This window comes from Grampus griseus (assembly GCF_964374135.1).
Source record: "Grampus griseus genome assembly, chromosome: 9".
Lineage (NCBI taxonomy): Eukaryota > Metazoa > Chordata > Mammalia > Artiodactyla > Delphinidae > Grampus > Grampus griseus.
In genome coordinates, this window is record NC_139003.1 from 1,742,992 (window position 1) to 1,760,215 (window position 17,224).

The 17,224-nt window shown below is 34.7% G+C and overlaps 1 protein-coding gene across 4 annotated transcripts in view; it reads left to right on the forward strand.

Moving 5' to 3' along the window:
- The window catches only part of LMBR1 (limb development membrane protein 1), a 141,420-nt gene that overhangs the window by 97,277 nt on the left and 26,919 nt on the right, over positions 1-17,224 (forward strand). For 3 of the 4 annotated variants that reach the window (XM_082662070.1, XM_082662067.1, XM_082662068.1), the window contains 6 exons: positions 4,255-4,335; positions 5,551-5,627; positions 6,268-6,345; positions 9,354-9,427; positions 9,662-9,752; positions 10,985-11,051. In XM_082662070.1, the coding sequence (XP_082518196.1) occupies positions 4,255-4,335; positions 5,551-5,627; positions 6,268-6,345; positions 9,354-9,427; positions 9,662-9,752; positions 10,985-11,051 (468 nt within the window). The remainder of the gene's footprint in view (positions 1-4,254; positions 4,336-5,550; positions 5,628-6,267; positions 6,346-9,353; positions 9,428-9,661; positions 9,753-10,984; positions 11,052-17,224) is intronic. The other variant, XM_082662069.1, reaches the window with a different exon arrangement.

Below are 17,224 nucleotides of genomic sequence, written 5' to 3' on the forward strand. Positions count from 1 at the left end.
GACTACAGAGCTAATATACCTAGTCTAAGTAATAGACATCTAGGAGAAGAAAAAAGAACAAGTAGAAAAAAGTAAATGAATAATAGAAGAACTTGTCAGTGAGCTGAGGAAAGACTTGAGTGTACATTAAAAAGGTCACAGAGTCATAGGCAAGATTATTAAGCAGGAAATAAACAGATCCAGAGTTACATGATTCACGAATTCCAAGAATAATGATGATAATAATAAAAAAGATTTACAGGCTTTCACATAGAAAAATTACTTACATAGGAGAGAGAGACCAACATCAAACTTCCCTTTTATAACCTGTTAAGGATTATTAAATAATCTTAGTAGTCTTAGGGGGGCAGGGAAGATTGCAATTAAAAACTCATATATTTCCAAAGATGTCATATATCTATTAGGGCACAAAAAGACATTCATTTATTTATTCATTTTATAGCTGTATATTTAGTAACTAGGTACTATTCTAGTCATTAAGGATATGGTGGCTTCCATATCACTGGAAAACTTTAGTAATAATCTCAAACTAAATATTTTTAAAACAGTCTCAGCACAGTCCAGGACTTAGGAGGGGTGAATGGAAAGCAGTGAGAGAATGGTTTTAAAAAAGTGTTGTGAAAGCTTCACCTTGGTGTGGGGTAAGTTACCTAGTAAGGTTTCCCTGTGGGGTTAGGTTGAAAAAAACATAAGTCTAAGTATGTGTGTTAAGAATGAGAAAGTAACCACTGAAGTGTCAAATTAACATGGGTAAAAGAATAAATAGAAATTCCACTTGCTAGGAAAAGAAGAAATAATGAACAAAATAAAATAAACAGAAATTATGAAATTACGTGAAAGAAGAAAGCACCAGTCTTCATAACAGACGAACTTGGGGATGGCAGGATTCAGTCCCTGGATGTCACTGTTGAGCTGCTGGAAAACCCACTTTGAAGCCCACTCTGTGTGTAAACTTCCAATTACATGAAATTATTTTATTTTTTAAGGTACTTTGAGTTGAGTTTTCTGACTCAGCAGAAAGCCTCCTAATAATACCCCCCCATTTCACAGATGAGAACACTGAGGGTCAGAGAAGCATAAACCTAAAAGAAGGAACACTTGAGAGGAGAAAACCATAAAAAATTTTTGAAATTTAGCAGACTTGAGAGAATTTTAGAAGTAACTAATTTAGCAGACCCAAGAAAGCTGAATCCTAAGCCATCTGTGCTTGATTTATATTCCAGAATCCCCTAAAGTCCCCAGAAGTGGTGCTACCAGCCACCTATGGAAGTGGGGATAAAGTGGAACAAGTTAAGATAAGGAGGATCGGTGAAAAGCCTGCTTATGAAACGATTTGATCCCCACCTCTTTCCCCTCCATCCAGGGTACTGGACCACTGCCTCTTCCCCACCTCAGCAGTAGAGGGAGGGTAATTCTCCAGAGAAAGTGAGACTGTGGCCTGGGCACAGATTGGGGGAGGGGAGGATGGGATGAGTGATTACAGACTAAATGTGTGAGCTCCCATCTCCCATTACCTGGACAGCCAAACTTTAATACCCCAAGAAGGAGGTCAGAGAGTCTTATCTGGGGAATCTGGTCTACCCAGGAGGACAGTCTCACACCCTGCTAGCAGTTGGGTGTCCATGAAAAACCCAGCTGGATTACCCACCAGGAAGTCTTGTCAGGTGCCACCCATGCAATCTTAGAGTTTCAAATGATCATTTTTAGTGCTTTCTTCTTAAATATGAACAGATGACTAAGCCTTATCATACTTAAGAGAAAAACCTCTCATGGGAAAGTAGGGGCCAAAACAAACAAACAAACAATAAAGAACACTAAGGGGAGACGGAATATGCACAGGATAAGAAAAAAGTAAAACCTATCATCAGTATCCTGGGAGAGACTGAGATTGCATCCATGAGAAGGGCCAGGATTCCATTAAAAAATGGAATAGCTAGTGAACAGAAGGGGCCTCTTGAAATTTAGAAATGGTAATGTATCTAAAAGATTGGAAGTTAAAGAAAATAGGTCAACAATGACAACCATAGGGAAGAGTTAAGAACAGTAGAGGACCATTTCAGGAGATCTAACATCCAACTAATAGAATTCCAAGTGGGGAGAGGAGAGAAAACGGGATGGAGGAAATGACAACATCAAGAAAGTTTCTCAGCTCTAAAGGACAAGAACTTGGAGATTGAAAGTGCTCACTCAGTGCCCAACATGGAACATGAGAGTGACTCACCGACCCTGGGATAAAGGCTGACACGTTCTCTCAGGGAGAATGAGAAGCAGTTCACCCTCAGGCCCAGGAGGAAGAAGAGCTTCAGACTTCTCAGAGCTGACACTGGAAGCTGGGGGGCGGTGGAGCAGTGACTTCACGATTCTGAAGGGTAATTAATTTTGAACTAACTAATAAAGAATAATAAACTCGTAAACACTAAATAAAAAGATTCCCCTGCTATTTCTTGATTTTACAGCATTAAGTTAACTATTACCTGACAGCTATGGAAGATGAGGGTTTAAGTCCCTGTAAACCACACGCCTTTTCATTCCTCATTTATAGTTTTTAAATATAAAAAAATAATTTATGTTTAACCAAACTTTCATATTCAGACTTGTATAGTTTCAAAAAAATTGCCTCCCATTCACCTTTTCTTTGTAAGCTTCTGGAGGAAATAAAGACATTTGGGAGGAAGGTTTAGCTTCGAACTAGTAGTAAATGCATAAAAAACTAAGCAAATGTAAAAAAAAGATTAATTCTGGGGGTGGGAAGAAGAATGTTATGGAAGAAAGGAAAGCTAATCATAGTTCATACATGGGTAAGCGGCAGAAGTTATATTGTAATAATGTAGGCATTGAATATTGCTCTAACCCAAATTACCAATACAATGATATATGAAAGGGGGGGGATGAATGTAAAGAAAAGCATTAAAGACACTGAGGGTCATGATGCAATGATAAAAGGTGTGATTCATAAGGAACATGTTACAGTCTTAGAGAAGCCCCCAAATCTTATCAAATACAAACGCATAATGAAAAAATTCTTAAAAACGGAGAAAAAACTATTCAGTCAAAGTACAGTTGTAGTGGGGGATTTAAATTTGTCCATTTCAGAATTTAGCAGATAAAATAGAAAGAGTATGGACATATACAAACCACTAAAGAATCAAGCAGAAAATATGAATAAGGTGTACATGTTAAAGTAACAATGGGAAAATATTTTTTACCCATCATATTGGCAAAAATTCAAGAGTTACAACATCCACTGCTGGGGAAGAGATTGGAAAACACAGATCTTCCTTGACTTACGATGGGTTACGTCCTGGTAAACCCATTATAAGTTGAAAATATCTAACCTACCAAACACAGCTTAGCCTGGCCCACCTTAAGTGGGTGCTCAGAGCACTTATGTTAGCCTACAGTTGGGCAAAATCATCTGACATCAAGCATATTTTATAATAAAGTGTTCATAGAAATGTAAATTATTATAATAACTTATTACAATATATCACAATATTTGGGGGGGAAGTAACTTTTAAATATCTCTTAAAACTCTAAATACTCATATCCTTTGACTCGGCAGTCTGAATTTTGAGACTCTGTCCTACAAAAATAATAGAACCAGAAAGTACTGGATGTTCATAGAAAAATGTTTGTAGTGGCAAAAAATTGAGGAAAACCTGAATATTCATAAACGGAATAATTCTGAATAAAACTGAAGGACATCCATATTCTGGAATTATTATTCAGCTGTTAAGAAGTTGAGACTGTCAGTGTGGACATATCATTAACTAGGAAAGCAAGTGGTGAAATAATGTCTGATTTGACCCATTCTTATAAAATACATAGTAAAAATCATGAGTATGATTTGTATGTATGTTATGAGTATGTACATGAAGGTGAATAAAACCTCACCCAAGCTTTTGACAGTTGTTGCGTTAGGGAGGTGGGATGAAGAGGAGATCTTGATTTTCTTTCACTTTTTATAATAAGCACATGATGCTTTTGTAATTAATGAAAAATTAATAATAGATCAAGTAAGAATTTTACCAGAGTCAGAAATTTTCTAGGAAACATGTAGTGTTTAATCAGCAAGAACTTGGAAGTTTTAAGGAGTAAAGAAATGGATGTACTTTTCTGTGAGTCACAGCAGCCCTTGTTTTCATTATTAGTGATCTGGATTTGCAGTGTGTTTTTTATATTTTCATTAAATGTGAGGGCTGCCTGTTCTGGGGTTCTGTTGTTATGTTTCTGAAATGTTTTTGCTTTTGATAGGACTGTCTTCATCAGTGGAACACAATATAACGGAGTTGGAACAAGAACTTGACAATGTAAAGACTCTTAAGACAAAATTAGGTATTGTACATTTTTTTCCTTGACTTATGTATTGGTCTTGGTTTCTTATTAAAGACTTTACTGTAGTCTGGAATATTTTTTAAAATTGTGAAATCTCTATGTTACAAGCTTTCAGTCTGTCCAAAGCCGTTAATAAAGAATGTCTTTTAGTTTGGAGAGAGGATGAGCACGTATTTGTTCACTTTATGTTGTTGTTGTTTTGTGTGTGTACAAAATGACTTTTCAAAGATGATGATGTTCCAAAATATCACTCCACTATCTTTTCACTTGTATTATTTCTGATAAGTAATCTTCTGTTATTCTTACCTTTTAATGTCTTATTTCTTTGTATTTATCCTTCTTGAGATCTGTGGCACTTCATGAGTGTGTGGCTTAATGTCTTTCATCCACTTGGGAAATTGTTGGCCATCATCTCATCAAATATTGCATCTGCTCATTCTCTTTTATTTCCTCAGACTCCAGTTATACATATGCTAGACCTTTTTACTCTTAAATCTTTTTCTTTATTTTCCCTCCTTTTTTTTTTGGAAAATAAGTAAACTACTTTATTTGCAGAAATCATAATCAGTTATTTAAAAATCCCTTTGGAATCTACAGAAAAAGCTAGAATGACTTCAGTTTCCATTATTATGGTAGCTCTCTGACATCTTCATACACATTTCTTTTTAAAAATTTAAGTTTGATCCATCTTTTCCAGTTGTTCATGACATAAGGATTGGTATGTTACAAAGTAGACCTTTGTCACTAGAAACAGAGATTTGCTTCCAGCCTTTAGGAAACTGGAAGTGTTTGCCTTTAGGATGTGGGATTAGAGGGGATTCTTAACTCATGTTACCTGATATTTCCAGATCTCTATCAGTGTGTAAATCTATCATTATAATAATATGTAAATTTAAAAAAGAAACACAAATATTACTGTATTTTTAGAGTAAGCTGTATATCCACAATATGTTTCATCAATAATTGAAACGTCTTTACGTTGCTAAAATTTGAGCATCACAGGATTGAGCTGTTTAATGTAGCAAACTGATTTTAAAATTCTGATTTTTATAGTGTGTGGAGGAAAATTAAAAATAATTTATGTTTTTAGGAAAAGATAATTTATGTAAGAATAATACATACTGGTTGTATTAGTAGGGAATGAAAATGTGAATCTGGGGAGAAGTTTTGGAAATTACTGAAACTTTTATTATATTTTGTTTTTCCTTCTAATAGAGAGGCGCAAAAAGGCTTCAGCATGGGAAAGAAACTTGGTGTATCCTGCTGTTATGGTTCTCCTTCTTATTGAGACAGTAAGAATTTATTTGCCTAGTTAAATAAAGCAGATTATTTTTTATTTACTTTAGTATTTGTGTATGGCAACTCCCTCAGCTAAATGGTTTCAGGTAAACTGGTTTTCTATCAACAGGATTAAAATCTGTCTACGCTTTTATTTGTAAAAACTCAATAGAGCAAAAAATGAAATTAATGGTAATTTTGAAAAGTCCTCAAGATTATCTATTTCCTCATAGAAGCAGGAAATTCATTCTTTGTTTCAGTTGAAAATTAAGAAGAGACAAGGTGTTGCAGATACCCTGATCAAACTCTGTGATAAGATCTGAAAATTATATTATTAAATTAGTTCTGATAACATTTTAACCATTTTTTAAATATGTGGAGTTGTGGGTTCCAATTGGTAAAATCGGTTAATAAGTGGATCTATATTAATAGCTTTTTTCTTAAGCTTTGAGATCATAGTACTTTGCAGAATTTTTACGAATTTATTCTGGAGTTTTTTATAGTCTCATTACTTCAGGTTTATATGTAGAGTTTTGGTCTTGACTGCTTTTCCTCTATTCTGAAGCATACATTTGGTTGGTTACTTAGATTTTAACGTTATGTGTATTGACAAAATTGAAATTCAGAACTGATGGCTTACTTTTTGTGTTGTAGTCCATTTCGGTCCTCTTGGTGGCTTGTAATATTCTTTGCCTGTTGGTTGATGAAACAGCAATGCCAAAGGGAACAAGGGTAAAGTAAAGTGCTTTAAAATGTCTTTCTTTTGCAAAAGTATTCTGTGTGTATAAACTGAGTGTTTCAAATAAATAAATGAAAACATTCACCTTTCTGCATATATATACTTCAAGTTGTATGAATTTCTTTATGCAGTGAGCTTTCATAAACAGTGTTTCTAAACTATGTTTTTTGTTTCTGATTTCGTATTTTGGATTGTCCGGCTTTTTATCAAGTATCAGAGTTTCCTTTTACACTTTGTATCAGAGTTTATCTTTGTTTTACTGAAATTCGTATTTGTGGTCCTTTAAGAAAATGTATATTTTGTGAAATAGTGAAATATAAAGAGTTTATTACATGGATTCGTTACGTTTGCAAAGGATCCAAATGTGTGGTTTTAGGGACTCATGCCTCAAAGGAGTCATTTTATGAACTTGAGTCAAAATGTTCAGTTACTGGAGGAGAGTCAGATATACATCTTTTCATGAATTAACTTAATTATTTCTCTTGTTTAAAAATTCATGATTTTATTAAGTTCCATCAATTAGTCTATTTAAATATATTCTCCATATGGAAGATAGTTTCCACTAAATATTCATATATGGCATACTTTTTCTAGGTGTCTCTATAAACTTTTGGATACTTAAAGTAGCATTTAAGTTTTGACATTTTATTACACTTTTCGAAGTTAGCACCTTTGCCATCTCCCATAGAGATGACTTCAAAACTCTCCCAGACTTTTCATGCTTTGGGGAAGGGAAAAATTTTTCCTTAACCCTTTCTAGGATCTTCTGGCTGGTCTAAGAATTAGATTTACATGAGACAGATTAACAGGAGAAAACAGAATTTAATTACGTGTATGTGGGAACCCGGTAAGAATAATGAGACCCCAGGACAGGTTGGGCAATTGAGGCTTATATTCCATCTAAGAGAGGGAGAAGCGGGTAGGAGCTTGGGACTTCAGGCGGGAGGAAGGCAATTCACAAGGAGATAGAAAGCATATGTTTGGTAAACAGAGGGGACCCAGAGAGGCCTTTGGTCTCCAGGTCTTGCGGGTTCCGTCTACCACACTCAGCCAATATACTCTTTGTAGCTGTCTCTGGTGATAGTGCTCTGCCTGGACCAGGCCCTTCATCTGAATTCTTTTAGGCAGTTAAGGGGTGAGGTGGGGGTGGTGCTAAAAAGAAAGACTTACGAGTCTTCTGTTTCTTAAAAACAATCAGCCTAAAATGATCCTTATGCCAGAGAGACACCTTTTGGGGTGCAGATTTTGCTTCCCTACATGCCGCTTCTCTCTCTGAACCACACGATACACCTTTTCTCTCATAGAAAAAAGCCAATGTTTATCTTAATTCCTTTCCTTCAGTCAAAGATGAAGATACCCTCTTCTTTCAGAAGCTGATTCTTTCAGCAGTATTCTCAGTTTAGCTCCCTGCCCCCAGCCTCTTCAGGACCTTGTGCCATCTCTCACTGCCATGGCCTCTCCACCACTGCGAGCCTGCCAGCTTGCTTCAGGTCTGTCATTCCACTAACAAAAAACAGCAGTGAGCAGTCTTCCTCCATCCACAGCCTTGTCGTTGTCTTTTGTTTAGACCGAAAGCCATTGATCAAGCAGAAGTCAACTACTGTGTTGACTTCTATCCATTTTTTTTTTTTTTTTTTTTTTTTTTTTTGTGGTACGCAGGCCTCTCACTGTTGTGGCCTCTCCCGTTGCGCAGCACAGGCTCCGGGCGCTCAGGCTCAGTGGCCATGGCTCACGGGCCCAGCCGCTCCGTGGCATGTGGGATCTTCCCGGACCGGGGCACGAACCCGTGTCCCTGCATCGGCAGGCGGACTCTCAACCACTGTGCCACCAGGGAAGCCCTCTATCCATTTTTTAACCCATTTTCTTATACCACATACTAGGTGAGGCCCAAGGCCTGTGGTACATTTTTGTACCATTCCTTTCGTGCATAGTACAGAAGGACTTATATGTGGTATGCTCTTTTTATGATTGTGTAAATAAATCAGATCATCTTAATCTTGCCTGTAGGCCTTCTCTTGAGACAGAGAATATTTCCAAAGTGTTTTCCATCCCAGTTAATAAGCTTTCTGTTAGCATTATTCATTTTTTCTTCAAAAGATTGACAAAAGTTCATAAATTCTTTGTCCATTACCTTATTTATATATGAAATTTCTGTGGTATTGTAACTTCTTCATGCCTATATTAGATTGTGTAAATAATATGTGATATTATTTATTGGTTTATTTTTTTATTAAGCTGACTTTATATTCTTAATTATCCTGGTATATCTGTTAGATGTAATTGAAGCTGATAGCACAGTAGTAGTTTGTATTCAGAGAGTTTCTTTAATTAGTAAGCTTTGAAAACATTGTTCCTACTTCAGTAAGAAATGAGTTTTTGCCTGTCTGGCCTCGTTAATAAATATTACTTTTTCTACTTGTTTTGTTAAGTTCTAGATAAAGATAGGTTTTGAGAATAGGTATGATGTTTAGGAAAAAATTTATAGCATTGCATTTGGAAAATCTGTGTTAATTAAATCCCTGAATTCCCAAGGAAGATTTAGGGAAAGGAAACTTTCAAGAGTAGTAACAGGATATGTGCATTCACTTTCTTTCTTTGCTTACCTTCCTTTTGACATATTTTAATTGTATAGTTTTTATATGTTACCTCAGTGTTCAATTATTTGTTCTATTCTTATTATACTATTATATTTTTAAAAAACTTCTTCCAAGAATATTTAGGATTTAACAATAAGCATAATCATATCATTTTGATAAGTAACTTAAATTACATTTGAGATAAATCAGAAATGTTTTGAGCTTGTTAAAAGTGTTAACATGTGGTTGAATTAGTTGATGAATTCAGTCTCGTCACATTTTATTTTCCTTTGAACCTCTAGATGTTACTCCAGGGTATTAAACATTCCTAATTTCAACTGTCCTATATTTATGAGACAACAATTTTAGGGAAACCAAATATAATAGTGTCATTGAATTCTGAAAAGTGTTTTTTTTTCCCCCAGGGGCCTGGAATAGGAAATGCTTCTCTTTCTGCTTTTGGTTTTGTGGGAGCTGCACTTGAAATCATTTTGATATTGTATCCTTTCTTTAACTGAACTTCTGTCTGTTAACAAGTTTTCTGTCTAGTTTTCTGGGACAGTGGTAATTTACTAAGACACTCTCCTGGAAGAAAAAACAAGTCAGTCTTCCTCAAGCACTCCAAGTGGCATTTTGTTTTGTTTTGGTTTTCCTTTCGGCCTTAAGACATTTTGGAGACAATTGAGAACTTAAGGAAACAATTCTTTGGAGAGTTTTTCCTTGATTCTCACAGCTATCTTATGGTGTCCTCTGTTGTTGGTTTCTATAGCCTCCGATTTTTTGGAAACTTTATTCCCAAGAAGGATGACACAACGATGACAAAGGTAAGGTAAAGTCTTAGGTGACTGTGCCTCCCTTTTGCCTTCCAAGACAGACTGTTTTATTTAGTAATCGCAGTGAATGGTTCATTTGCGGTTCTAGGTATTTGTTTGTAAGTTGCGTAAACACACGCACTGGAAGATTTTCAAAATGCTGAATGAGTGGGAAAAGGATGTGCTCCGTTTAATTTGGATGGCACCCATTCACTTGTAAATGCATAGAGCCGCAGAGCTTGCTAACTAGCTATAGACGGCTCCTGAAAGGACTCTTTTTCCTACAAAGAAAACGTATTGCTAATGAGTAACTTTGGTTGTGCTGACTGTACTTCAGGGAACTTGTTTGAAATCTGAAGAACTTAGTTGCTACAAGTAGTAGAGACAAAGTATTTCAAATTTGAATAATTAAAGCAAGACGGAAGAGTTCTATTCAGAAACATTTTGTAGTCTGAGGCTAATTTGACTTTCTACAATATGTCATTGGCTTTGGAATAACAAAGGCTGTTATCTTATATAGTGACTGCATTTGTAAAATATTCCCACAGGCTGACGATGAAGAATAACAAGAGCTGCTGGCTTCTTTTCTTTTTTATTATATATTCCATATTTTCAGCTTATTCTAAAGGGGAGAAGTTATTTTTATATATCTTTATCTAAAATGCTATGGCTTCTTGAGATACTTAGCATCTAGTTTAAGTAATCATAAGTACTAAGTAATATTTTCAGCATCTCTTACTTAATATGAAAGAATAAGTATAGGATACAGTGAAAATTACTAGAATTTAGGTGTTTTGGATTTCTAGCTTTTTGGTATTAAATCTTATAATAGTTAAACATATTAGAAGTAGATATTATCTATCTTGAGCAGTAGTCTTGGCTTTAAAAGTAGAGTCAGAAGTATTAAAAATATTAATTTTTACTTGTTAGGCAAACCTTTTTGAAATCATCAACCTCAGTCAATAATGTAAACTGCGTTATCTGAGGTGTGAAGTAATTTGTGTTCTATAACTTTATATTTGTGTCAGGTACTGTAAATATCTTCTAGAACTCACAGATAGAACTTTAAATGTTGGTAGAAAAGTTTCTGTTCTCTTTATTTTCTATGTTGAATTGTATCATTCAGAAGTTAGCAAAGAACAGTAGGTAACTGAAATGTCCAGTAACTTGTCAGAATGTGAATGGATTTTACTTATCCGTATACTGTGTAACTGCCCAATATTCTTTCTGATTTCTCATATCAGATCATTGGGAATTGTGTGTCAATCTTGGTCTTGAGCTCCGCACTGCCTGTTATGTCAAGAACACTGGGTAAGTTTAAATGAGAACTTTTCATTTAAAGTCAGTACCTTTTTAAGTATCAAACTTCTTGCTAAAGTTGTAGTTTCTAAACTGTTTTTCAAAGAGATCACTCTTTGAAATATATTATTCCCTCCCACATTATTTTATGCCTTTACTTCTGTAATTCATTTATATACAGAACTGTACCAAAATAAGTACTTTTATCAAATAAAGACCACTTATTGTTTCAAGTACTTAGAAATAGTCCTTGTCCAAACAACAGACTTTATTTTTTTCATTGACTAATTAAGCTTTGGAGTCCTCTAGTGAGGAAACTGTGATTTTTTTTAAAAAAACAATATTTAATGTCTAGAAAATACTAAACTAATTTTTTCCTACGCGAAATGTTTTAAAAAATGTGTAATTTAGTATGTGGTTTAAAAAATTGAGAATATGTAACACTTATTTTAAGCTGCTTTATGTCCAGGGAATAGACTTGAAAGCAGTAAGATCTAGGAGAGCACACACTGATTTAAAGGACATCCTTTAGCTCTTCAGCTTTTTACTGGCTTGTCATTTATATAGTTTTCTTAATTTTTCAATTCACAGAGAATTTTGGTCATCATTTAAAAGTAAAATATTTCCACTTTGTCATTGAAATAGTTGAATAAATCTTCCTTCGTTTGGTGTTCTTTTCTTTTATAAAGCACTGTTGCAGACTGTATTCTCAGTTCTTGGCTAAATATTATTTCAGACAAAAATTTCCACTAGGCAGTTTTGTTCTGTTTTCTAGACTTAGATTTTGACTGGAGTGTTCACAAATGATTAGAAAAATCCCATTATTCAACCTTAGCAACATGCTTATGACAAAGATTGCAAGTAACTTTGAATTGCTTTTGTTTTAGCGCTTATGTGGCCTCCATTATTTATTCAAGGCCCACAGCTGTCGGGGATGCAGGCTGTGCCAGGAAGGGTATAAGCTTTGCGGTCATCTTCATAATGCTTACAGAGAAGTTCATGTTTTAATACAAGTGGAATCTAAATGTAAAGGTAGAAGGGACCGCTGTTGCACAGACTAATACAAAGCTCATTTACTTAGAGGTCTTATTTCTTTTGTGTTTGCATTATAGGACTTGTTATCATTTTGACATCTGCTTATAGTGTGCTAATCTTGAAAATGCCATAAATATACACTTTAGTAACTTGATTTGTAGCTAACTGTGATCGTTTGTATTATGGCAGTCCAACAAATAATTTCTGTGATATTATAGCCAACCTGCCATTTTATCATTTATGAAATTCACTGTGCTCTGTTATTTAAGATTAATTGTTAATAGTAATGTATAGATTTTATGGAAGAAAATTACATGCTGAGTACAGTTTTAATACAAAGAAAACAAATTAATGGCAAAATGTGCTTTTTGAAGATCAACAAATTAAATTCCTGAGTAGTTTGCCATAGAGATAAATAAAAAGAAGAAAAAGAGAGATGGAACAATTAAAATGCAGCTAACAAATGCCTGGACCCAGCTGTCCAAACAGGATTAATGGAGTGCATTAGGGTACAGTGAGTCATGTGGTGCTTTGCAAAATATCAACACGCACTGCACTACATGTTATGCCCAGTGGCACTGAATAGATGAAAAGAAGTAAATACGTTAAACAGATTCATAGAGGCTTTTCACAGTATTAAAAAAGCAAATTTCTAGACTAAAAGAAAAAGCTTTATTTTAGTATTATGGGAAATGCAAACTAGAGAGTTACTTTGTAATGCCTCTATTAACCCTTTAGAATTGAGTCTTTGATTTTAAGAAGATAAAATATAGAGAATTGTCATGAATATTATCCTAGTGTATAACGGGATTTTGATTTACTAGCTGAAAAGCTTATAAGACTAGAATAGAGGATGTATTTAGCAACCAAATTCCAAGCTGTGAAATTTTTCACTCTTTCTCATTGCCTCTCACAAGGAAGTCCTGACCCTTAGGATGCTCTCATTTGCTCCTGTGAATTCAGCCAGTGTTCTCAGTTAAATGAGAAATGAAGGAGCAAGGAAAATTATAATTTATCTGTATAAGTGCAGTTTTTCTCTTATTTTAGTAATTTTTAGTGATGATTATAACTTTAATTGTAAATTGCAAGTGTATTGAATCCTGTATAAAATAATTTGGTGATATTTTTGCTTCAAAAATGAAAATGTTTTTTAAAAAATTTAATTTGCCAACTGCTATTGCTGCATCATTGGTATAAACTATAGCTTTAGACTTGAATACCTGGTGTGATATGACAGATTTATTACTGAATTCCTCTGAAATAGCTTCTTATATTTAAATATGGAAGATTTTATACTAATTAAAAAATTACCACTAAGTAGATTTTACAAGCATATTACTTGCCACAAAGAATTAGGCTGTGAGGAGCATCTTGGCTATGTATTTTTAGCCAAATATAATTAATATCGATTATAGTTTTGTTGTCCATTGGAAACACAAAGAATCTGTGCATTACACTTTTTATTTGAAATCTTTAAGACCTTTTAAAACTGATGCCATGTCAGTGGATATGCTTTCCAAAACATTGCTTTGCTGCCTGTTTAGTGTTCAGTTTTGAAAAATCCAACATTTGGGGGGATATGATGTCCTTATTTTTAGCAATCAATTTACTCTTTGGTATAATAGACTCTCAAGGTGATTAGAGGAGATGGTTCACAAAGTGAAAATGGAACAGGCTCAAACCTAATAAATTATCTATAGAGGCCCAGACATTTCTATAACAAAATATTTTAAAAGCAGCAGTGAATTTTGTGAGAATAGATTTTACGAGATTGCTGACATGTTCTTGGTTATGCTTAATCAAGAAACAACTGAGAGATTGACAGTTTTTGCATTATTCTTTGTTTGAAATCTCCTTTAACAGGAAAAATTTTCTCAGATGCAACCAATAGACTTCGTAATACTTTTACTAATTTCCATTTTGAAGTTATTTTTATAGTTAGTTGTATTTTCATCCTGAAATTCTTTCTGTAAATTATTCAAGGCCCAAAAGCAGGTATTTTTTAATACACTTAAAACAAAAAACACTTAACCTTTCAAATCAGCTTGGATCTATTTTTAGTATTTCCATGTATTTCTCATCTGGGTCCCATATAGTCCATCATCTTGCAGAATTTAAAGTGGATTATTCTCTTTTGTTCCTTGAAGAAGGGACTGTGTTTAAAAACTGGTCCTTTGCGGGAGAGGTTTTTATTTGGGTTTGTAAATACACTAGTAATCTTTACCCTGAGCTTTCCCTCTCCGGTGTGAATCAGAAATAAATGATACTTAGACATGACAAATGTGAAATTGAAGTATAAATCTTAATATATATTCCTAATTATGGCTTTGATGTAAAAATAATTCTAAACCCTGTATTGAAAATTTCTCCACAAAAAAATTGTATATGACTTAATTATATTCTGTTATATTGCAGAGAGTAATAAATGAGTGGTAAAATTAACTTTTGATTGATTACTAATGTTCTTATACCTGACCAGTAAATTTGTTTATCTAGTTAGGATTTTTAATTATAAAGAAAAAGTATTCTGTGTCAGATGTCTGGAAGAAGTCACAGAGTCACTAATGCTCACTCCCTCAACACCCTCGTTCCCAGTGTCCACTTGTCGTGTCCTTCTGTTGCTGTTCTTGTTTCAGAGCACCTAGTCCTTCCTGCCTGAGGAAATGTCGTGTTGGCCACATATTCTAAATAACTTAGCCATCTGTTGGCATACATTCAACTCCCTTAAGTTCTGATTTGTTATAAAATATTTTTCGTATGAAATTAATTCCAGTTAGTATTATTTAGTTGGAGGGAGCCTTAAGATATAATTTTTTTAATGTTAAGAATTAAAATGTTACAATTAAAACTAGAACGTAAACTACAGTGAGGGTCTTATTTACATTAAGAATCAAGACCCCCAACCTGGCTGAGAATAGTTAATAGTACACCTGTACATGGCCAACTCTGAGACTGATTAACAGATTATCTCCTTATTTATAGAAAATTTTATTTTTAAATTAATTTTTAAGTATGTACATGAATAACTTCTAATTATGAGGAATATTAAAGACAGAGGCTCAAATTCCTTGTGACCACCACTTTTATTTTTCTTTATTTATTTTTTTAACATCTTTATTGGAGTACAATTGCTTTACAGTGGTGTGTTAGTTTCTGCTGTATAACAAAGTGAATCAGCTATACGTATACATGTATCCCCATATCCCCTCCCTCTTGCGTCTCCCTCCCACCCTCCCTATCCCACCCGTCCAGGTGGTCACAAAACACTGAGCTGATCTCCCTGTGCTATGTGGCTGCTTCCCCCTAGCTATCTGTTTTACGTTTGGTAGTGTATCTATGTCAATGCCACTCTCTCACTTCGTCCCAGCTTACCCTTCCCACTCCCCGTGTCCTCAAGTCCATTCTCTACGTCTGCATCTTTATTCCTGACCTGCCCCTAGGTTCGTCAGAACCATTTTTTTTTTAGATTCCATATATATGTATTAGTATACGGTATTTGTTTTTCTCTTTCTGACTTCACTATGTACGACAGACTCTAGGTCCATCCACCTCACTACAAATAATTCAGTTTCGTTTCCTTTTATGGCTGAGTAATATTTCATTGTATATATGTGTCACATCTTCTTTATCCCTTCATCTGTCGAAGGACACTTAGGTTGCTTCCATGTCCTGGCTATTGTAAATAGTGCTGCAATGAACACTGTGGTACATGACTGTTTTTGAGTTATGGTTTTCTCAGGGTATATGCCCGGTAGTGGGATTGCTGGGTCATATGGAAGTTCTATTTTTAATTTTTTAAGGAAGCTCCATACTGTTCTCCATAGTGGCTGTACCAATTTACATTCCCACCAGCAGTGCAAGAGGGTTCCCTTTTCTCCACACCCTCTCCAGCATTTACTGTTTATAGATTTTTTGATGATGGCCATTCTGACTGGTGTGTGGTGATACCTCATTGTAGTTTTGATTTGCATTTCTCTAATGATTAGTGATGTTGAGCATCCTTTCATGTGTTTGTTGGCAATCTGTATATCTTTGGAGAAATGTCTAATTAGGCCTGCCCATTTTTGGATTGGGTTGTTTGTTTTTGTGATTGAGCTGCATGAGCTGCTTGTATATTTGGAGATTAATCCTTTGTCAGTCACTTCATTTGCAAATATTCTCTCCCATTCTGAGGGTTGTCTTTTGGTCTTGTTTATGGTTTCCTTTGCTGTGCAAAAGCTTTTAAATTTCATTAGGTCCCATTTGTTTATTTTTGTTTTTATTTCCCTTACTCTAGGAGATGGGTCAAAAAGGATCTTGCTGTGATTTATGTTATAGAGTGTTCTGCTTATGTTTTCCTCTAGGAGTTTTATAGTGTCTGGCCTTACATTTAGGTCTTTAATCCATTTTGAGTTTATTTTTGTGTATGGTGTCAGGGAGTGTTCTGATTGCATTCATTCACATTCATTCACATTGCTGTCCAGTTTTCCCAGCACCACTTATTGAAGAGACTGTCTTTTCTCCATTGTATATTCTTGCCTCCTTTATCAAAGATAAGGTTTATCTCTGGGCTTTCTATCCTGTTCCATTGTTCTATATTTCTGCTTTTGTGCTAGTACCATACTGTCTTGATGACTGTAGCTTTGTAGTATAGTCTGAAGTCAGGGAGCCTGATTCCTTCAGCTACATTTTTCTTTCTCAAGATTGCTTTGGCTATTCGGGATCTTTTGTGTTTCCATACAACTTGTGAAATATTTTGTTCTAGTTCTGTGAAAAATGCCAGTGGTAGTTTGATAGGGATTGCATTGAATCTGTAGATTGCTTTGGGTAGTATAGTTATTTTCACAATGTTGATTCCTCCAATTCAAGAACATGGTATATCTCTCCATCTGTTTGTATCATCTTTAATTTCTTTCTTCAATGTCTTATAGTTTTCTGCATACAGGTCTTTTGCCTCCTTAGGTAGGTTTATTCCTAGGTATTTTATTTTTTTTGTTGCAGTGGTAAATGAGAGTGTTTCCTCAATTTCTCTTTCAGATTTTTCATCATTTGTGTATAGGAGTGCAAGAGATTTCTGTGCATTACTTTTGTATCCTGCTACTTTACCAAATTCATTGATGAGCACTAGTACTTTTCTGGTAGTATCTTTAGGATTCTCTATGTATAGTATC